At 36.8% G+C, this 23,079-nt stretch overlaps 1 protein-coding gene across 1 annotated transcript; it reads right to left on the bottom strand.

Moving 5' to 3' along the window:
• Positions 1-18,083: 18,083 nt before the first annotated feature.
• LOC142538106 (cytochrome P450 724B1-like) lies at positions 18,084-20,675 on the bottom strand. Its single transcript, XM_075643545.1, has 10 exons — positions 20,548-20,675; positions 20,394-20,480; positions 19,979-20,312; positions 19,737-19,889; positions 19,386-19,631; positions 19,115-19,201; positions 18,885-18,963; positions 18,702-18,808; positions 18,503-18,621; positions 18,084-18,348 (listed from the first exon to the last, which is right to left on the bottom strand). Exons 1-10 carry the CDS (start codon positions 20,673-20,675, stop codon positions 18,231-18,233), a joined length of 1,458 nt encoding a protein of 485 aa, XP_075499660.1. The 3' UTR covers positions 18,084-18,230.
• Between the last annotated feature and the right edge of the window lie 2,404 nt (positions 20,676-23,079).

Raw genomic sequence — 23,079 nt, 5'->3', positions numbered from 1 at the left:
GTTACCGTTGGAAGCAATGCCTATAAATAGCCGAGAAGTTCAGTTGGGACAAGAATTTTTGCACAATTATCCTGAGTGAATTTTGGATTCAAGCATAAAAGTTCAGTTACAATATTCATATAAAAAAGCTCACACTTAACATAGATATTTCATAGCTTTCAGGCTATCATGAGTTAAAGCACTAGCACATTACATTATTGTATTCGATCTTCTAAGATCAATTGTGCTAAGAAAAAAAATCAGTTGTATACTGATAAACTGTAAAGGGAACAAAGAGTTTCAGTTTGGCAGTGTCTAAGTCCAAACTGAAGTGGGTTATTAAAGCTTTTGTAATTAATCAAAATCTTTTAGTGGAAAACCTATCATTATGATAGAAAGGGTGACGTAGGAGTATTTGAAGCCTCCGAACATTCATACACTAGTTAACTGACTGATATCGACAACAAGATTCTTGAATTCAGTTTATCACTAAACTGATTCACCATTATCGGAAAAAGAGTCGAAAATCCTAAAGTGCCTTGTAAACACTTTGACCCTTTCAAACCGATCCTAAAAAGTGGTATCAGAGCAATTTCAATCTTGTTTCTGAATACTTCTATTCATACGCCTGATCACCATGTCTTCCTTCAATAAAATTCCTATGTTCTCAAGAGAAGAATTCGATGATTGAAAAACCAGAATGCAATCTCATTTAGTTGCACAAGATGATGATATGTGGTACGTTATAACTGACGGACCATTGAAGACAATGAAAGCAAATACAGTTATTTCCATAACTGATGGAGCACCTCATATTATTGAAAAACCACGAGAAGAGTGGACTGCTAAAGACAAAAGGAAAGCGAACTTGGAGAATGTGGCAAAAGATATTCTATACAACATTGGATAAGATCACATTCAGCAAAATTAAGATGTGCAAAACAACCAAAGAGATTTGGGAAAAGTGATCCAGCTGTGTGAAGGCAATGAGAAAACAAAGGAAAACAAACTCTCAGTTGTTGTACAAAAGTTTGATAATATCAAGATGAAAACTGGAGAGTCAATGAATGAATATGATGAACGAATTAGCATCATCATCAACAAACTGAATGCACTTGGGAAAGTGTATTCAAATAAAGAAGTTGCATTGAAAGTTGTTTGTGGGCTTCCCAAAGAATGGGATGTGAAGACAATGGCAATGAGAGAATCCAAAAACCTGAACAAATTGGAATTACATGATTTATTTGCTGATCTCAAAGCCTACGAGTTTGAACTACATACTAGAGAGGGAGAACCATCAAATCCACAAGTCACGACTGCCCTCAGTGCAATGAAACTTGAACCAACTGGTTCAGCTGAAAAGTTTGTAGAATAGATGAGCAATGATGCCATGTCATTGTTCGTCAAGAAGTTTGGGAGATTAATTAGAAGAAATCAAGGTTCATTTCAAAGACAATATCACAAAAATATCTTTAAGGAAGAATCAAATTCTTGCTTGGTAAAACTGGACACATCATTGCTGACTGTCCTAAGCCAAAAAATACAATCGACGTTCAGCTGAAAATAGAAAGAAGTCATTTGAGCACATGAGAAGAGATAAGGATGATAATATATCATTTAAAAAAAAACATGAAGTCCTGTTAGTTGAAGAAAGTAAGTCCAAGTGGGCAAAAACTGATAATTATGAATCAGAATCTGAGAGCTTGAGCAGCTCCAGCGATGAAGAAGAAACAAAGTGTTTGATGGCTGATGACATAGAACTGGAGTCAAACAGTGATCAGGTATTTGATTTAATTCAATTGATTTTACACGGGAAGAACTTATTTCCACACTACACGACATGGTCAATGAGTATCATAAGCTTGATATCTCATTTGATAAGGCCAAAGCAAAGCAAACTGATCCCCAAGACAATAAAACTGAAAATGATGAATCAGTTGAAATATTGAGTCTAAAAAGGGAGATTGTCAAGTAGAAAGCTGAAATGATTGAGAACCAATATATGATTCAGCTGTTGAAACTTGAAAATTCAAGACAAACTGATCTGATTCGAGCTTGGAATAAGTCATCAGTCCCGTTGACTTAAATACAAGATTTACAGAAATAAGTTACTGATAAAACTTTTTTAGTCTTTAATAGCCAATATGAATCTTCTACTAGTAATACTATGCCAAAGCTGAATATGTGCAAAGGGAAGTATATTCACTATGTACAATCAGCTATGGTACATGAACTTTCAGAACCAAGTAAACCATTTGAGAAACCGATTGAAAATAAGAACAAGGCTAAGAAGTATGGAATCAGATACATCCCTAAGATTTCAAATGATTCGTGAAGCTGGTCACCTAAACGGTTCAGCTATAAAAACTAGAACTCTAAGAGTGGCTATTCCAATTATTATAATAGCAAGCCTGTTCAGAAAAGATATCGGATGAACAACCAGTTGAACAAGGTTAAAAATCATATTGTTTCGTCTGCACACAACACATCAAGCACACACAAACCGAGAAAAACTATCCGGAACACAACACCTAGAAAGTCAGTTAGACTGGTCCATGTCTGGGTTCCTAAAAACCTAATCAGTTTAGGACCCAAATAGATGTGGGTACCAAAATTATTCATTGTGTCTGATTTCAGGTCACAAGTACATCAACAAAAGATTAAATTTGATATCTATATAGTGGATGCTCGAGACATATGACAGGGGATGCTGATTTGTTATCCCAACTGATTAAGTAATATGGTCAAACATAAGTTTTGGAGACAACTCAAAAGGTAGAATCGTGAGTAAGGGTAAGCTTATCCATGGTAATATTCTTATTAACGATGTCCTACTCGTTGACAATTTGAAATATAACTTTATTAACATTAGTCAGTTATGAGATAATAATTTTTTAGTTCAGTTCAACAAGCATACCTGCACAGTTAAGAACTCCACTGATGACATCATCATAACTAGTAATCGATGTGGTAATATTTACAAGGTAAGTTGGACTAATCAACCTAATGCACCAGTTTGTTTTGTAGCTTCAAATTCATCTAAGAACTGGTTGTGGCATAAAAGATTGAACCTACTTAAATTTCAAATCCATCACTCATCTGAGTAATCATGATATTGTAACTGGTCTTCCTAAGATCGATTTTTCAAAAGATAAAGTTTGTTCAGCATGTCAGTTTGGTAAACAAGTAAGATCTTCTTTCAAAAACAAAGGTAGTAAATCTTCTTCCAGATTCTTAGAACTGTTGCACATGGATCTTTTTGGTCATATACCAGTCATGAGTTTAGGGAGAATGAAATACACCTCAGTAATTGTTGATGATTTTTCAAGATTTACTTGGGTTATTTTTCTCAAATCAAAAGACCAAACTGCTGCACAACTGATTAAGCTTTTCAAAAAACTTTAAATGAAAAATCAGTTGGAATTGACAGAATACGGTCTGATAGAGGGACTGAATTTTCAGTCAAAATCTTTCTCAATTTTTAGAAAATACTGAAATTAATCATGAATTCTCAGCAGCTAGAACACCTCAGCAAAATGGTGTAGCTGAAAGAAGAAATCTTACTCTTAAAGAAGCATCTAGAACAATGCTTGTTGATTCTGGTATATCTCAGAGATTTTGGGCAGAAGCAGTAAACACTGCATGTTATACTCAGAACAGGATCAATGATTAATAAAAATCATTTGAAAATACCGTATAAGATCTGGCATGGACAGAAAAATGTAGTGTCCAACTTCAGAATATTTGGCTGCAGATGTTTTATATACAATAATGACAAAAATTATTTGAAAACATTTGATGCTAAATCTGATGAAGGAATATTTCTTGGTTATTCTTCAGTTATCAATGCTTACAGAGTGTTTAATAAGAGTACTCTAAATGTAGAAGAATCAATTCATGTTGTATTTGATGAATCTGCACTAACTGATAAGCCAACTAATCGAGTTGAGTTAACTGATCGCTTAACAGAAATTAGATTAGAGGATGATAGTGAAGAAGAAATTCACATAAATCGAAATATCTTTCAAACACCAGAATATGAAGTGGTGGATCAAACAGTTGAACATGAAGATGTTCCTAACAATCAGTTGGTGGAACAACGCGATGATATTCAAATACCAACTGAAACTGTCGCAACTGAAACTGAAAGAAATGTTCATTTACAAACTGAAACAGTTGCTGAAATCGATCCAACTAGTTCCAAATAAATATGGAATAAATCACATCTACAAGATTTGGTGATAGGTAATCCATCTGATCCGGTAAGAACTAGAAATAAAATGTTCAATTTATTTGTACTATCAGCATTTGTTTCTCAATTTGAACCAAATTAAACTGATGGAGCTCTAACTGATCCTAACTGGATAAATGCTATGCAAGAGGACCCGAATCAGTTTACCCATAACAATGTCTGGACTTTAGTTCCAAGAGCACTTTCAAAATCTATTATATGTACAAAATAATTTTACAGAAAAAAACTAAACGAAGATGGTTCAGTTGTGTGCAACAAAGCCAGGTTGGTTGCACAAAGATACGGGCAAGAGGAATGAATTGATTATGATGAGACATATGAACCAGTTGCATGACTGAAAGCAATAAGAATATTTCTAACCTATTCATCTTTCAAAAACTTCAAGGTATACCAGATGGATGTCAAAAGTATATTCCTAAATGGTTAGTTACAGGAAGAAGTCTATATTGAACAACCACCAGGTTTTGTAAATCATTCTTTTTCAGATCATGTTTATCATCTTAACAAAGCATTGTATGACCTCAAACAAGTTCCCAGAGCTTGGTATGAGACATTATCAAAATTCTTAACTAATCATGATTTCACTGTTGGAACAGTAAAATAAAACAATGTTCAAATTTTCAAAGAAATATCATACTTTACTTGTGCAAATTTATGTTGATGACATTATTTTTGGGTCAACTAACCCCAAATTATGCTACAAATTTGCTAAATTAATGCAATATAAATTCGAGATGATTATGATGGGTGAGCTGACATTCTTTCTTGGTCTGCAAGTGAACCATTTGGAAACTGATACATTTATCGGTCCAACCAAATATACAAAAGAAGTGCTTAAGAAATTTGGCCTGTAAACATGTTTAGCTGCAAACACTCCCATGAGCTCATCAATTAAATTAGATAAAGATGAAGGGGGAATATCAGTTGAGATGCCACTTTACAGAGGTTTAATAGGTTCTTTACTTTACTTAACTGTTAGTCGTCCTGTTATTATGTTTGTTGTCTGCATGTCTGCTAGATTTCAAGCAAATCCTCAACAATCGCATTTTTGACTGCCAAACGCATATTGAAATATCTTAAAGGCACACAAAATGTGGGCTATGGTATGCTAAGGACTCATCTTTCAATTTAGTTGGCTATTCAGATGCAGATTATGCATAATGTAAACTTGATAGGAAAAACACCAGTGGATCATGTCAGTTTCTGGGAGAAAGACTGGTTTACTGGTTTTGCAATAAGCAAACATCCATAGAAACTTCCACAACCGAATGAGAATATCTAGCTGATGGAAGCTGCTGCGCCCAACTGCTCTGGATTCAGCAACAACTGAAAGATTATGGAGTCATCGCAGAAGAATCATCAATCTTTTGTGACAACACTAGCACAATTACGATTACATACAGTCTAGTTCTTCACTCCAGGACAAAGCATATCGATGTCAGACATCACTTCATCAGAGATCATACTCTCAAGAAGGAGATCAGACTGGAATACATTTCAACTGAACAACAGGCACCAGATATATTCACCAAGCCACTACATGAGACTAAGTTTTCTTATTTCTGAAATATTCTTGGTTTAATTGATTTATCTTAGTCATTTTAACACTTTTATATGTTGATTCATTGCCAAGATTAAGTGCAAGAAATAATAAAGCATTAAAGGGAAAACAACATTGAACAAAATAAATTTTTTATTGATATAGTTGAACTTGTACAATAGAAATTTCCCTATATACTGTCCCCCTCCAGTTGGTCAACCAAGTGGTTAACTCACCAGTAGTGGTCTTCAGGAAGTCCTCTGAGAAGACGATCATTCTCATAACCTTCTGCTCCTTGAGGAGTATCAGAAGATAGACGCCTTCATCCCAGAAGATAGACATATTTGAAGATGTCGGCAGCATGGGCAACACAGAGTCGTCGGTGATACTAATTTTTGTTGCCACGAGGAAAGTCTTTCCTCATGGAAATACTGATATTGTTCCAGGTAGATAGCGTTTTTTCCAAGAGATTATCGATAGCGTCTTTTCCCAGACGTTATCCTCCATCTTGAGCTTCCTCGCAGCCACTATGAACCACATGAACTCCTCTGCCATGTCTATTTGCTGGGAACTGCTCGCCTTATCCATATGTTACTGCCTTGATAAGTATTATCTGTTGAAATATTCAAAGTAACTAATTAGTTTTTTCTTATTTATAGGGATGTAAATGAACCAAACCGTTTGCGAGCTATTCGAAGCTCGGTTCGATAAAAAGCTTGTTTGAGTTCGTTTGTTAATCATATCAAGCCAAGCTCAAGCTCGATTTTGAGTTTGAAAATTTAATCAAGCCAAGCTCAAGCCTAAAGATATTTGGCTCGTGAGCTCGCAAACATGTTTGATAATAGGCTCGCGAGCTCGGCTCGTTTAGGTGGCTCGTAAGCTTGAGCTTGACTCATTTGTTGAGTTGACAAATAAAAATATTAGTACTAATGTCAATTGAAGGAATTTAACACAAGACAAATAAAAATATTAGTACTAATGTTATTATGAACTTTGCAGGATACTTGACTAGTTGTTATTGGAGATGATTTTGTAATTCATGTTTTTAATGGATTCTTTGACGTCCTCTCTACTTTCTCACCAGACTTAGTTGAAGTACTAAAGGGGTGAAATTATTTCATTGTTATTTTTATGGTGATATCAGTGTATGATGAATATTCTAGATATATTATTTTAGAATGTTCGATAATATATTGATTTATGTTTTTTTAGCTCTTATTTGTGTCGTTTTGGTTATTTATGAATGCATTTACATTTTTATATCTGATTTAAAATTAATTTATATATATTTAATTTTTAACAAGCTCGAATCAAGCTCAAACTCGAGCTCAATTCTTTGCTTTACGAGCTCGAAAACGAGCCGAGCTCAAGCCAGGCTTGTTAAACATGATAAACGAGCTATTAATGAATCAAGCTCGAGCATGGCTTGATTAACATGCTAAACGAGCTTTTAACAAGCCGAGCTCGAGCTTTTCCCTAGCTTGGTAATTTCAAAACAAACCGAGCTCTAGCTCGAGCCTCAAACAATCTTAAACGTGCCAAGCTCAAGCCTGATACTGTTTGGTTTGGTTTGGATCGTTTACATCCCTACTTATTTATAGACCCATAACCATACAAAGGGACGAAATCATTACTTTTGACATGAGGATATGAAGATATCTCTTTCAGCAATCAACGAAAATCTAAGCTAATGGCAAACCAAACCCCAAACTTCATTGTCAACACAATGGCAATCGACTTTGACTCCATACTATCTGTTTCAGATGAAGCTGTTAGGAGCGTATTTCTGAAGCTAGAAGCTGCTGGTTTGAAGAAATTCTTGGTAATCGCAACCCAAGTCATTTATCCTAAGAACATTCAAGAAGTTTATGCCAACAACAATATTTCTGATGATGGCAAGATTATTATGACAATCAACAATCAGGTACTGCAAGTACTGATTGTGTACGAAGAATCCTTCAGCAATCTCTTCCAACTCCCAACTGAAGGTTTGTCTCACTTCTCTGAGATCAAACTAGGTAATATTAAAGAGATTCAGACTCTGTTGTCTTTTGATGGGAAGAAAATCAAAGTTTCAGATCCCAAGAAAGAACTGAAGCTAGAGATCCAACTGCTGGATGATATTATTGCAAAGGGCGTCCTCACCGAGGAAGATTCATTCGCTGCCCTCACCCTTGAAAAATTTCAAATCATGAATGCGATCATGAAAGGCACAAGATTCAACTGGTCAAATATTATTTTCAATATCCTGAAGAACATGGTTCAATCCTCCAAGCAGTTGAATGGTTTCGCTCTGCAGCTCAGATATTTGCTGAAGAGCTCTGATCTCGTTGATGACTCAGCTGAAAAGTCATCAAAGTTCATGGTGTTCAACGTCAAGAACATTCAGCCACAGAAAACCAAGCTGGACATCTCGCCTGAAAAATTTATCAAGATCAAACAAGAGATTAGGATGATGGCAGCTCCCAAATATGTGAAAAAAGCGAGAACCAAGGACGCGGTTAAGAAACCAACGATAAAAAAAACTGATTGTCAGTGAGAGCGATTCAAAGAAGACTCCATCTCCGAAGATTTTGAAGAAGCCATGGTCTCAGAAGGCCAAACAAACTGCTTCTGGAGTGATTCCAGCTGATATACTGATGTCTACTTCGGCTGAGGCACCCATAACTGCTATATAAATACGGTCAGTTCCAGTTGTACTATCAGCTGAAGAGACTTAGCTGAAGAAGCCATCTGATCATCCATTGAAGCTTGTCACCTAATCTGATGACAAATTGAAGATTTTTGGACATCGCGCACCTCCTATCGCTGTCACCAGACCAACTGTTCTACCAATTGCTCGACCGAAAGGTGTGATAATTAGAGAAAAAGGTAGATTCAACTACCACGGGGCTGACCATTTCTCACGCCCTAACTGACCAAAAAGGAAATGGCGAGATGATTGAAGAACCCAGGCCAACCAACACATTTCAAACTCATATCGATCTCATTTGGAGTGAGATAAATGAGTTTGCTGAGTCTAAGATGAAAGATTTTGATGAATGGGTCAAGTTTTGCACTGTAGTGTATGCTAGACGACTGAAGAAGAAACCAGTTTTTAGGAAATTCATTGCCCTGGAAACAATGATTTTGAAGACAGTCCAGGTCGTCATTATTGCTCAAGAAATGGAAAGGAGGACTTATTTCTTTGATCTGATGCGCTTGAAGAAGCTGAGTGAAGTAACAGCTCATTTGAAACTGAACTATGATTCAATCGGTCTGACTGCTTATAATGACTGAGCTGTCTTCCAGCAGCTGACTCATATCTGATATCTTTGCAAATGAGGATCAAAGTCTGGGAAATGGATCAACAATTATACATACCAGTTGATTCCCAAAGTCTAACATCAGTAGAGCAAGCTCAGCCAACTGGAGTTCAGCCAGAACCATCCAAAGAGCCAGTTGCTGAACAGGTTTCTAAGCTAGCAACTGAATCTGTTCCTGAGCTGATTCAACCATCTTTACTCTATGCACCTTCATCATCTCGAGCAGCTGGACAACCTCTATACACGATGCTGAGTTGTCATTGGCCACCGTTGACGAAGTCACCAAATCAGTTGCCACTAACATCTAGCTGAAATTCGAGCCAGCTGAGAAAGATGTATGCCAAAGCTCAACGGAATAATTAGCATTGGAGGCTATGTTGAAAGAAATTGTAGATGAAGTTCAGTCAGTTGTTATGACTGAACTAAAACAACAAACTGAAGTGGCCCAGTTGCACTCTGAACCAATAGCTGATTTGCAAGTGCCAAATGATGTGCCATCCAGCTCAACTGCTGCTCAGCCTACTACTTTAGTTCCAGACGCTCAGCAGGAAGTTGTTGAAGAAATTGTTACAGAATTAAAACAATAAACTGATACCAAATTAAAACGTCTAGCCATGGTGATTTTCAATGAAAAGGACAAGGGCAAAGCACCTGCCACATCTGAAATCTTGTCTCCTGAAATATCTATAGCTACTGATATCATAATTGAAGAAATTCAGTCCAGTTTGCACAACCTAATCTCAACTGTCTCTAACACGAAGTCAACTTAGCAGATGCACACACTTAAATTTGATTCTATGAAGGAGAATACCATAAAGAGCCCCAAGCAGGTTACTAAGGATATCACCTCATTATTTATCCTTGTAGAACAGCTGAAGAAGGACCGAGTGACAGTTTCAGCTCTCTTCCAGAAACAGGACTTGCTTATCAATTGCATTGACTTCATGAACACAAGATGTCAAAGCGGATGGATTTGATGCAAGAACAGATGCTGAATGTTATATCTCAAGTCATCTCAGAAGTTCGCCTACTCTCTACCCTTGTTGGTGTTGACAAAAAGGGAGAAGAAGAGCAGCAGCAGCAGCAGTCAAAGAAAAAGAACTAGTCAACCAACTGATCAAGGACCTGCTGACAAAAGAGCAAAGAAGTGAAGAGCAGTAAGTTCAGTTAGATGACAGTCTTTCACTATTAAGTTTGTATGAATATGTAAAGTGGAAGATTCTTTTATCTACAAGAGTTCAGTTTATTTTATCTACGATGGAGTTTATCAGTTCTTGAATTCTATGTTTTGTTAAACACCAAAAGGGGGGAAATTGTTAGAATCAGAATTTCGGAGTTTGACAAATAAAACTTTTGAAGATTGTAGAACTGATCGGTTCAACTGAATTAATTTGATCTTAAACTACCCGAACTGAAGTTGCCCGTACTAATAAATAATGAGTTAAATAATCAAAGGCAATCAAACTGATCGAGGCTAACTCAATATGTAAAGATAACTGAACTATCAGTTGGAACTGATCAGTTATACAAGCAGCTCAACTGATCGGCTACATAGTCAACTAATAATCAATTTGACACGTCATCGGTTAAAGCTTAGCCAACAACCGACAATTTGTACAAAAACACTGTAACTCATAGTGGGAGCGCTGTGAGAACCCGAATTTCCAGCATTTCAGCAGCAATGCAAAATTCCAGCAGAAGTTAATATTTCAGAAGCTGGTAGCATTTCAGCAGCAATGCAAAATTCCAGCAGAAGCTAATATTTCAAAAGCTGATATTTCTTTCAGCAGATTAGAATCCAGCAGCAGACAACAAATAAAATCCAGCAGCAAAAGAACGAGATTCCAGCAGACAGTTACTAATTCAGCTCATGACTTGTAACTGAATCATTTAACATGGAATAAAGACTGTTAATGGCAGATTATGGTCATTAATTGGGAGGCTAACAGTCAGAATTCTGCCTATAAATAACACCCTCAAACCTCTGAATTTGTGTTACACAAATCTTGAGATTATCACTTGAATTTTCGAGCTAAGAGAGTGCGTATTTTCGAGTAGTAGAAACCAGTAGCAAGAACAAGCAGATTCCAGACTTCTATCGAAACCTTATAGCAAATTATTGTAAGTGAGCTTATGTATAAATATCTTGAAATCACTTTGATAAATCCTGTTTTATATATTTCTGATCTCTGATTTTGAAGCACTGAAACCTAGTGAACTAATGGTAGGAATATATATTCTGAACATTTCTGAATTCTGATTTCTGATTCTGGCCTCACCCCTTAGAGGAGAGAACATATAGGGAACTGATATCAGTTTAGCCATGAAATTCACAAACGTGCTCAGTGCTTACTTACTTGTTAATTCGTGATTTCTGTTCTAAATATTGATTCATGTTCTGAAAAGAAGAGTTTTCTGTACATTATTTGTACTACTGTTTCTGTTGAAAATGATTTCGAAAACTGGGAGTTATTCCCGCCCCCGCTTACTGAGTGACAATCATATCACTCACCCACCAAACCCATGTCAGATAAGAACGAGGAAGTTTTGTTAGAAGAAGAAGAAGAGCAGAAGCAATGCTGGGGCTGGTGAAGAAGATTGTTGTTCTCAGTTCTAGTTTATGTTTACACTGTATTTGTTCAAATAATGTTACGTTGGTTTTACATCTCCGCTGTAAAACATTAGTGATTCAAGTTTGTATCAGACAATGAATTAATTCGTATTATGAATAAAACAATAATTTCTGAATTTTGTACTTCTGAGGCTTTTTGTTTTCGAATGTAAATTTGAGAGCAACGCCGGTGTCAACCAACCCCCGTCCCGGGGCATGACATTGAAGTGGTATCAGAGCAAACCAGGGTTTCATAATCTGGGGAGGATGAACAAGAAATAATAAGTTCTGATAAACTTCTGAAAATAAGTCCTGAAAGTAACTGAGATAGACTACTGAAAATAAACTACTGTAATAGACCACTGAAAATAAGCTACTGTAATAGACTACTGAAATAAAAAAAATAGTAGGCCAAAATCAGTAGACCGGAACCAGCAGATAACAGAAAAACAGTAGCATCAAAACCAGTAGTCTGGAACTAGAACCAATAGATGGAAATCAGTATATCTGAATGCAAAAGACCTGGTCATTAGACCTGGAATGCAGCAGACTGGTTCTAACAGTGCTGGAAAGTAGCAGACAGTGCTGGAAAAACAGCAGACTGATTGCAGTAACATCAGAATTGCAGTAGACAGTGAATTCCAGCAAGCGCATGCAGTAAACCTTGCAAATGGCATGGAAGTTGAGGTGTTTTTCGCGCAAACTTCAAACGGCCATAACTTTTGATCCAGGAAGAATTTTTACTATTAAAAGATACGGTTGGAAAGTTCTCAACTGAGAGGAACCTAACCTAGAACGTTCGAGCACCACCGACGAACTCCAAAATCCTTCGTTTAGGTAGGGATATCATCATTTCCGTAAAATTTTCCAGATTTTTGAAACTTTGAGGAATTTCCATTTCCAAACGGCTTAGTATTTTTACACCAAATTTGGTACGCTTCATATTTATGATGTGAAGGATTTTTAGTAAATTTTTCACGAAATTTTGAGACTGAAAATTTTTGACCTATTTCTTCTATTAAAGGTATAGGCAGTACTGATTTTGTTCATTCCAGTATTCGTCTATAACTCGACCTGTATTCTTGAGATCAATTCTGAACATTCACTCTCATGTTTTGGATGTAGGATATGACTTACCAGAATAGCTACATTAAGAGCTTAGAGAGGAAGCTAGAGAAACTAAAGGAACATAACTATTGCCTAGAGCTGGACAAAGATGAATCAGAGCGTCGAGCAGAACACTTAAAAGATGATGTTCAACGTTATGCTCATTATCTGCATGAGGCAGAAGAGAGGAATAAGAGAACTCAAGAAGAGTTTGAAACCTCCCAAGAGAATGTTGCAGAGTTAATCGAGTTACGTGATAGCTATGTTGAGAAGATCCAAGTGCTTAAGGATCATAATCACCAACTCGTGCACCAACATAATCAATATTGTGAACAGACTGATGCTCAGATTCATGAGTTGCAGAGCACTGTTGAAGTTCTTAGCGACCAGAATGCAGTTCTGTATGGTCATATTGAACATCTGGAAACAGTAATAGCCAACCATGAAGATGAACCTGAGGAGGATCCCGAAGAAGAAGCAGAAGTCGATGAGGATCCTATGGATTTGGGATTAGGAGAAGTGATAGATTAGACATTCAGTAGTAGTTTTTTGTAATAGCACTTGTTTTATTTGCATTTTGTTAGAATTTTCAAAGGTTATTTGTAATTGCACTTTCTTGGGAAATCAATAAAAATTTATTTCTATCCGTTGGTTTCATATTTAATTTTTGGAGCAATTAATCAATTATTGTGATTCCTTTGTTTAATTCTTTTTTCTGCCATCAACCTTAGAGCTTTCATATTTTTAGGAAATGGACGGGAGACCTGTGAAAAACAACCGTAACCCTCGTTACAATAACCGCAACAATAACCGTAATGATGAAGATGCACAACAACCACCACAACCACCACCAGCAGTTGGCCTCAGTCAGGCGGATTTGATGGCTATAGCCACGATTGTGGCAACCACGCTACAAGGGTTAGTGAACCCTAATGCTAATCAGCCACTGCCACCACCTCCAGCTCAGAATGGGACTAAGCAGTACTATGAGGCTCTCCGAAGAGCAAGAGTCCCAAATTTCGACGGAAGCTTCGATCCTGAGGTCGGACAGAATTGGATGAAGGAGGTGGAGAACCATCTTCGACTACTTGAGGTTCCACAAAGGATCAAGGTAGATATGATTACACCTTTTCTTGTGGATAAAGCAGTCAAATGGTGGGAAGGAGTCTCACCAGCTATGGTAAGGGCGGAACATATCACTTGGCAAAGGTTCCGAGAGGCAGTTCTGAAGTAGTACTTCCCGACAGCAGTTCGAGTGCAGAAGCTGTCAGAATTTGAAAGCTTGGTTCAAGAACCAAACATGTCAATGGTGGAGTATTCATCCAAGTTCCATTCATTGGGAACTTACTCCCCAACCATCATGGGAGACGAGGCCTTGAAGATTCATCGCTTCAAGAAAGGATTGAACAGCCGCATTCAATCTGCCCTTGCTGTTATCGGGCCCAATATTTTCGATGAATTAATGGGAGCCGCCATCCGGGCTGAGAACGACATTAAGAGGCGTGAAAGTGAGAACAAACTCAAACGTCCTCAGTCAAGCCAATACCAATCGGGCCAACAATTCAAGAGGCCTAGGTTTTCAAGCAATAAATTTACCAGTGCTCTATCTAAAGGAATCACTTCTTCTCAGTCAAGCAAAGAGGGAGTCAAGTGCCAAATTTGTGGATTCGCTCACACTGGTGAATGTCGTAGGAATTCTGGAGCTTGAATCCGTTGTGGAAAGATGGACCATCGCATTGCTCAATGCCCTCTTCCAGATCCAAGGAATGGTCCAGCAGGAGGAACAACTCCAAACAAGCCTAAGGAAAACAAGACAAATGCTCGAGTTTATGCTCTCACTCAAGAAGAGGCTGACAACTCAAATGATGTCGTAGCTGGTACCACTCTAATCAATAATATACATGCTTATGTGTTATTTGATTGTGGTGCTACGCATTCATTCATGTCTAAGATATTTGCCAAGAAGTTAGGAGCTAAGCCTGATAACTTAGAAGAACCATATAGAGTAGCAACTCCTGCAAATCGAATTTTAGAAACTCGCACTCTATATCGGGATATTAATGTATTCATAGAAAATCAGAGTTTCAAAGCAAACATAATTCAACTAAACATGGTGGAATTCGATGTAATTCTTGGAATGGATTGGTTAGCCAATAATCATGCTTTAGTAGACTGTCATGGAAAGACGGTAACCATCCAAACTCCACGCCAAGAAAAACTGTTATTTCATGGTAAGACAAAAGAACGAAAGACTCTTCTTTCTTCTTGCCAGACTTGGAAAGCCATGATAAGTGGAGAAAGAAGTTTAGCTAGCTATGTTAAGCGAGGTAAAGGAAGAAACCACACTTGCATTAGAAGAGATTCCGGTGGTACAAGAGTTCCCGGATGTCTTTCCTGAAGAACTCTCTGGCGAAATTCCCGACCGCGAAGTGGAATTTGAGATTAATTTAGTATCAAATTCTACAACAATCTCAGAAGCGCCATACCGAATGGCTCCGGCAGAGTTGAAAGAACTCAAAGAGCAACTTCAAGAATTGTTGGATAAGAAGCAAATCCGACCAAGCGCATCTCCGTGGGGAGCTCCTGTCCTATTGTTCTCAGTTCTAGTTTATGTTTCCGTTGTATCTGTTCAAATAATGTTATGTTGGTTTTACATTTCCGCTGTAAAAAATTAGTGATTCGAGTTTGTATCAGACAATGAATTAATTCGTATTATGAACAAAAGACTGGTTTCTGAATTTTGTACTTCTGAGGCTTGTTGTTTTCGAGTGTAAATTTGAGAGCAATGCCGGTGTCAACCAACCCCCGTCCCAGGGCGTGACAAGCGCCGCATATCAGAATGCCACAGTCTACTATTATCAAAAGAATGTTAACACATTCAGAAAGGAAAAATCAACAGATAAGTATTAATTAATGCATTCAATGTTACCGTTGGAAGCAAAGCCTATAAATAGTCGAGGAGTTCAGTTGAGACAAGAACTTTTGCACAATTATTCTAAGTGAATTTTGAATTCAAGCATACAAGTGCAGTAACGATATTCATACAGAAAAGCTCACACTTAACAGAGATATTTCATTGCTTTCAAGCTATCATCTGAGCTAAAGCAATAGCACATTACATTATTGTATTTGATCTTCTAAGATCAGTTGTGCTAAGAAAAGAAAATCAGTTGTATACCGATAAACTGTAAAGGGAACTAAGAGTTTCAGCTTGGCAATGTCAACTCAAACTGAAGTGGGTTATTACAGTTTTTGTAATTAATCAAAGTTTTTTAGTGGAAAATATATCCTTGTGATAGAAGGGTGACGTAGGAGCATTTGAAATCTTCGAACATCCATAAAATCTTTGTGTTCTTTGTTTCAATTATTCTTTGAGTATTCAATCTATCAGTTAGTTTGTTTCCGCACTTATACTAGTTAACTGACTGATATCGACAACGAGATTCTTGAATTCAGTTTATCACTAAACTGATTCACCATTATCGAAAAAGAGTCGAAAATCCTAAAGTGTTTATTCAACCTCTCTTCTGAACACTTTGACCTTTCAAACCGATCTTAACAGATACTGAGAATGGTCAGTTAAGTCCACAAGAGCATAGAGCTGTTCGAGCAATTGTTGAAGCGAGGTAAGTTTTTATAAACATTTTCTGGAGGATACTGGTCAGCTTTGCTCACTCTTTGATTTACACGACCTCAAAAATTGCGTTGCAGCAAGTTCTTTTTTATCAATTATTTTGGCTGGGTGGGAGATGGTCCTTGGGTCATGATGCAAGGAATTTGACTACAACATCCCTGCTCGGGACTTTGATAATTTCCAAGTCTTTGGTTTGCTTCAGAACATTGTAAGGTTTTCATCAAGAAGTTGCATCTGCTTACTAATTTTTTTTCAACTTTTCTTCCATCTGTTTTTCAGTTTGTTAATTTTATGGTTAAAAAATGTGTACCAATTATGAAAATAGTTTGATGGAAATTCTTGCTCAATATAAAGCAACAATGGAGCTTTGTTTGTTGGGATAATCCTTTCTTCTCCTTATCTCGTTGTACATGGCCCTTTGTCACTTGACCCTTGTGGTTGCATATGCATCTCTTATTGCTTGTATATTTTTCATTTTGGGTGATTTTGGGGATCGAGAGAAAATAGCCCTGCCAGGATAGCTCTTCCTCCTCCCATCTATACATGTGGCAGCAGTTCAGAGGCCTCACTTACAACTAGTTTTCAGCAAAACCGAAGCTAATTTTACAACCACGATGGTACCAAAGATACCACTCCATCTGCTTCAAGGTCTAGATTTGAACAACAGGTATGTGTATGCTACTACCAAATCGATCAACGCCAGAAATAGCTTTTTGTATAGATTTCGGCTCAGCCTTCAGTTTCTGCAACATTTCTAATTTGCTCATAATGTTTGGTTTCCAAAGCAATAATTTTTTTGTTCGAACCAAACATTATGAGCAAATTAGAAATGTTGCAGAAACTTAAGGCTGAGCTTTCTGCAGACGTGCCATGAGCGTGGACCAGAGCTTCAGCTGTGTTCGATTTGCAGCAATCCAATCGAGACGAGAATTAAGATCTACTTTTGATAGTAATTGTTTGTCGGATGTGGCCTTGAGACTGTACAAATGAATTCATGATACTCGGTAAAGAAGCAATTTTGCCCCTGAACTTGATGCCGTAATATCTCCATATCTGCTGCAGCTGGCATTATATTTCATGACTCAGATGTGATTTTCACGCCGTCTGTTTTTGCCAGTTGCAAACACTTCATTGCCCTTGAACTTGATGCCGTAATATCTCCATATCTGCTGCAGCTGGCATTATATTTCATAACTCAGATGTGATTTTCACGCCGTCTGTTTTTGCCAGTTGCAAACACCTCAGTTGCACATATAAATGCCATGGTGGCCTATCTCATGTTCTTTATCCTTGTTACTCATCATTGTCTTCAAATCTCACCGTCTCTACTTCAATTGCGAACCACTTCACTCTTGTTTCGTACCAAAGACTAAAACAAGAAATCCCATTTCATGAACACGTGCTTCCAGGTTCAGTAGAGTAGTGCAGAATAGGAGAGTCAAAATCCTGGTCTTGATGGGAAGAAATGCTTGGTAGTAGAGCACATTCAAGCTACTCCAACCCCATGAAACTGGATAAATTTCCAGGCATCGACATTAGTTTCCAAGTAAGACGATAATTGATTCCAAAAGTACACCTTATTATTGCAATATACATACATGAACTAGACGAACCTTAATCATAATTTACATACATGAATAAGTCGAACCCTTTAATCATAATTTGCATTGATCAAATATTTATAATAGGCGCAACTTTATGTAACTACTTAGATCGTAAGTTGATCGGTAAAATGTGGTCCATGGATTATTTATATATACATTACAACCGCGCTCCATTTATATTCAATCATATTTGATCATTTATAACTTCAAAACTTCCACACATTTTTTCTGTATTGATTCTATCTTCATTGGCAAACCTCTCTTGAAATCCATGTAAGGACATGAGACTGGACAATCTTCTTCTTTTAACTTCCACCTAACAAAAAATCGATAAATAAAATTCAAATCAATCAAAAGTCAGTAGGCGTGGCTTTGAACTCAAATTTTGTTTCACTCATCTAGACATGCATGATTCAAGGATGGTGTCCCGATAAGAGTTGGATATATAAATATAATTAATGAAAAAGTACCTAATATTAAGGACAAAGTGGTGAAGAAAGAAGGCAGTCTCCAATTTACCAAGTTCTGCCCCTGGACAAATCCTGAGCCCCCCACCAAATGGGCTCACTTTTCTGCTTGTGGCCGGATCCTATAAACGTATAAAAAAAATATGTTATTATCCATAATTTAAGTTGATGGATATTAACAATGTGTATGAAGAATACTTACATCCCATCTCCAGGGGTTGTACTGGAATGGGTTTTCGTGAAGGGCTGGATCCAGATGTGCACCCGAAAATATAGGAAGGACTTGCCAGCCCCTAGGAATTACATATTCTACAAATATTAAGTGAATTCAATTAGCTAGCGGTTATATATTTAACTATTTTATAAATGCCAAAAGTTTGTAAACCTTTGAATTTAACATCCCGGAGAGCTTTTCTGTGCAAAAACTTAACCAGATTTCCACAGCGTAAAGCTTCACATATGACCTGTACCAATCATGGATGCATATCCGCGACTTTAGCCAAAAATACATGTTTAGCATGAGATTTAGTAAACTTCGTTGTTTTCTAATTCCTATTCCCATCAGTCAAGGTTATACAAGAAAAAAGCTAGCTAGCGTAATGACCATGCACATACATAAGAAGTGAACTCCATCTGCTTGTAATCTTCCCAATTCAAAAATTCCCCCTCCTTCTTTCTTCCCCTCAACAATTGGTGCTCTTCCTGAATATTAGATCAGCGGTGGCCAAGTCAGAGATAGAATAGAAAAATTAATTTTCAGAGGGATCGGAAGCGGTGCTAGCTAGCTAGCTCCAGCCTCTGCTGTCCTTCTTCTCCCTTCAACATTGAGATAATCAAGATCCTAAGTATTAGATCAAACTGTCATATGTTTTGTAACCAGTGCTACCTGCAGCGTTTGAAGGGCCTGCGGCGCCTGCGAGAGAAAATAAACAACAAGGGCCATGAGGCCCGATGTTGTTTCATAACCAGCAAGCAAAAGGTCAAGCAAAATGCTCACTCTTTCCTCATCACTTAACCAAACTTTTCCCAGTAATAGTTCATCTAAGAAGTCCCCTTCTTCATTTACTATATTATTCTTCTCTCTTCTTTTCATTATCATCTCTTGCAATGTAGATGAAATTCTTGTTCTTGCCTGCAAAATTTAATTTTATATATATATATATATACGACTAGCTAGCTCCCGGTATGTACATACACGTTATTCAGGATTAATTATAGAATTGTAGCGCGTCCATACCTTGACGGCCTTGGCATAAGATGTCCCCGGAATGTAGAGAGGCAATGAAACGAATCCTTTCATGAAAGTCAGGAAATCCCCGAGAATTACCGCAGCAAGTGGATCCTCAGGCTCAATATTCATTAGACTTTTCAGCATAAGATGAAATGTCAACTGTGTGTATATACACACAAAAAAATTATTTCGTTTAAAATGAATGCAAGTTAATAAATTAAAATACATGCACGTACATAAGCACGTACCTCTTTCGCTTCTTTGAAGAAGAGAACTTCCTTTTTTGATTTCCAGGAGTCGATGAAAGATAGAGACAACTTCTCTAAGTAACCCAGAAAATTATTACCAGACCTGGATTTGCATGAAGAATTGATGAAACCAACCGCAACACTTCTTATCTTTTTATGAAACTCCCCAGACACGAGCATCATCGATAATTTTCCAAGAACATCGTGAACCGGTTTGGGGTAACTGCTCTGGAAGAGCTTCTCTTCGTTTTGAAGAACAAACATGTTAAGTTCGTGATCACAAGAAACGATAGTTGGGCAACCGAAAAGATGAGATTTGAACACTCTTCCATACCTTCAATAATCGATATTAATAAATTCTGTGTTAACAATGAAAATATAAATGCTGTAAAATAATATTCGTGATCATACGTACCTAGCACAATTATCTTGCAAGAAGCTGCCCATAGAGTTTGATTTATGTGGCTTGAGGAAAGCGAGGGTTTCTCCAATCAACGGCCATCTGCAAGTTGATTAATAAACGATGGAATACTGAACGTCAAATTAATAATAAAACTGTGCATGTATACCCCATGCTTCCATTGGGCAAGCGGCCAGCAGACTTTTCTTTAAAAATGGAGATGTCAAAATGTTTGAGAGCAAAATATATTATGGATCCTGATAAAATAGCTAGCAACACAGACAAAAGGGCAGCCATCAAACTACTTAATTACTTGTAATTGGGTTGTGTTGTGTGTGGGTGTTTGCGTTCGTTCATATATATATATATATATATGTGTGATCCTTCACGATTTATAACCGCTGTCTAGAAATATAAGAGTAAACTTATATTTAATATTCTTTGTCATTAAATTATAATGTAATCTATGCATATATATGATCTAATCACAAGTTTTTGCAAGAAATTAATTAACTAAAACGTATAATGACCAGTCCAGTCATGTTAATCCAATTAAAGGTTTTTCTCATTTTATTCGGTAAACGAAAAAAGCTAAGGTTATTTGGAAAACGTAAACAATAAATAATATTGATCAATTGAGAAAAAATAAATCATTTTGACTTAATTACTTGCATGCATGTTAATTTATTGTAACTTTTTTTCTTGGTTCTTCGAAGACTGGCCATCAATTAATATATGAAACCGATCATAGAATGTATACCTATAATTACGATGTCGATAGTTTGGGACGAGCTAGATACTAGTATGATTTGAATTATGTTATATAATATATAGCGGTTGGCGTAAACAAAAACACCAAGTTTCCTAAATTAAAGGGCAGCCAAGATGGGGACAAATTCCACTACGTAGTAATTTTTTGTTTGCTATACATATACTCATTGTCCAACTATTTTGGCTTTAAGAAATTATTTTAAATTCATTAAAATAATTGAATACGTTAATTATATTTGTCAAGGAGATCGATGTATATATAGATGTGTTTAAGTATTTTTAGGAATACAAAAATTATATTTGTGAATTACGAACGGGCTTTTGATAAAATATGTATTTCAATATACTTAAATTTAGTTATATATTATTTATTTACAAAAATATTGTTTATAAGATTGGCATATGAACGATCTCCAGGCAACTTTGGTTCAAAAGATACAGAAAGTAAGAGACAATAAAGACCGACCAAATTGTTTATAAGATTGGCATATGTACATCTTGGGGCGAGCGTGTGCACCTTGCAAATGATCAACACAATTTGCATCCATTTTCAGCCTAATTTCCCCCATTTTTGTTTTCAATTTCTACATGTTCCAATATTATGATTAAAGTCAGTTTAAATTTTTTCCACTTCCCAACAATATCCAATTATTATAAAAAAAACTTTAATCAAATATGCTATCTTTAAAATTATAAGATATATCATTTCTAAATATATTCCAAAACTTGTTATTGTATTTCTAATGATTATACATAAGTGCCCAGAAACTGAAAGTGATCAGGACTCGAACTGATCAGTTATCAAGCCAAAACTAAAGTTATCGAGGAGTAAACTGAAAGTGCCAACTGATTGATCGAACTGAACAAATACAACTGAAGTATCAAGAGCAGTTCAACTGATTGTCCAGTTGATAGGAGATTCATCAGAAGACCTTCAGAAACCCGGTCAGCTGATGAAGTGTTCAACTGATGAAGAACTCAACTGACCAGTTCAACTGAATCAGTGAAATCAGTTCAGTTGACGAGTCAACTGATTTCGCCTCACCAGTTCAAGACCAGTTCAACTGACCAATTCAGAACATCAGTTAGAATCAATCAGTTGCAGAACTCGACAAGCTTATTCAATGGGATCCAGCTGTGCACAAAGGTACAAAAGCATTTGTACTATCAATAGTACAATAATGGACGTTGCAGTAAAGCGTAAAGACAAAATGTTCCAGAATGGCTGTCGGAAAAGTCGAGACACAAATTTCAAGGAACGCATTCAAGCTGCAACGATCACATGTGATGAGTCTTGATATACGATCACATTACTACTATAAATACAGACCAAGACCATCAACAAACATATGAACGAGAGGTGAAAAACAACAGAGAAAAGAAAGGACACGCTTATTGCATATCAGCTTACAAAGAAGCAACCAGCACAGTCGATGGGACACTTCAAAGTTATATCAGCTTAGTGTAGAGGCTTATTTCCCTCAGTGCGTGAGAACACCTTTCGGGTTATTTTCAGATATCAGTTCTCACACACACACTCACCTCCACTCAAATTCCGTCTTGCACAAAAACGTAAAACTTGTGTATGTAGTCTTTGACATACAGACGTTAAACAAATGTTGGCTAGAAGGTGATGCCTTCAGTCTAGACTAGGAGTTCAGTTAGGAAATGAGTAAGTCCTAAGCTGGGTGGGTTTGTACAAGGTGTTATATAAATCAAGGTCTTCTAGTGGATCCTACCCGATGTGGTAGAAGGGGTGACGTAGGAGCAGTTGAAGTCTCTGAACATCCATAAACATATCTTGTGTATTGACTTATCAACTGTGTTTCTTAAACTGATTTGATCAGTTCAGCTGATAGTAGTTCAGTTATGTACATATCTGAACTGATAGAATACATAACTGATTCCCCGTATTTCAGTCGATCAGTTT

This window comes from Primulina tabacum, chromosome 2 (genome assembly GCF_025594145.1).
Source record: "Primulina tabacum isolate GXHZ01 chromosome 2, ASM2559414v2, whole genome shotgun sequence".
Classification (NCBI taxonomy): Eukaryota; Viridiplantae; Streptophyta; class Magnoliopsida; order Lamiales; family Gesneriaceae; genus Primulina; species Primulina tabacum.
The sequence above is the reverse complement of the archived record's forward strand: the minus strand, read 5'-3'. Positions and strand labels throughout refer to the sequence as shown.

Excerpts from the sequence above, each read along its gene's own strand:
- LOC142538106 (XM_075643545.1), bottom strand. The coding sequence starts at position 20,675 with ATGGCTGCCCTTTTGTCTGTGTTGCTAGCTATTTTATCAGGATCCATA. Across the intron at positions 20,313-20,393 it reads TTGCAAGATAATTGTGCTAG|GTATGGAAGAGTGTTCAAAT; the intron begins GTACGTATGATC and ends CGATTATTGAAG. Across the intron at positions 19,890-19,978 it reads TCTTCAAAGAAGCGAAAGAG|TTGACATTTCATCTTATGCT; the intron begins GTACGTGCTTAT and ends ATATACACACAG.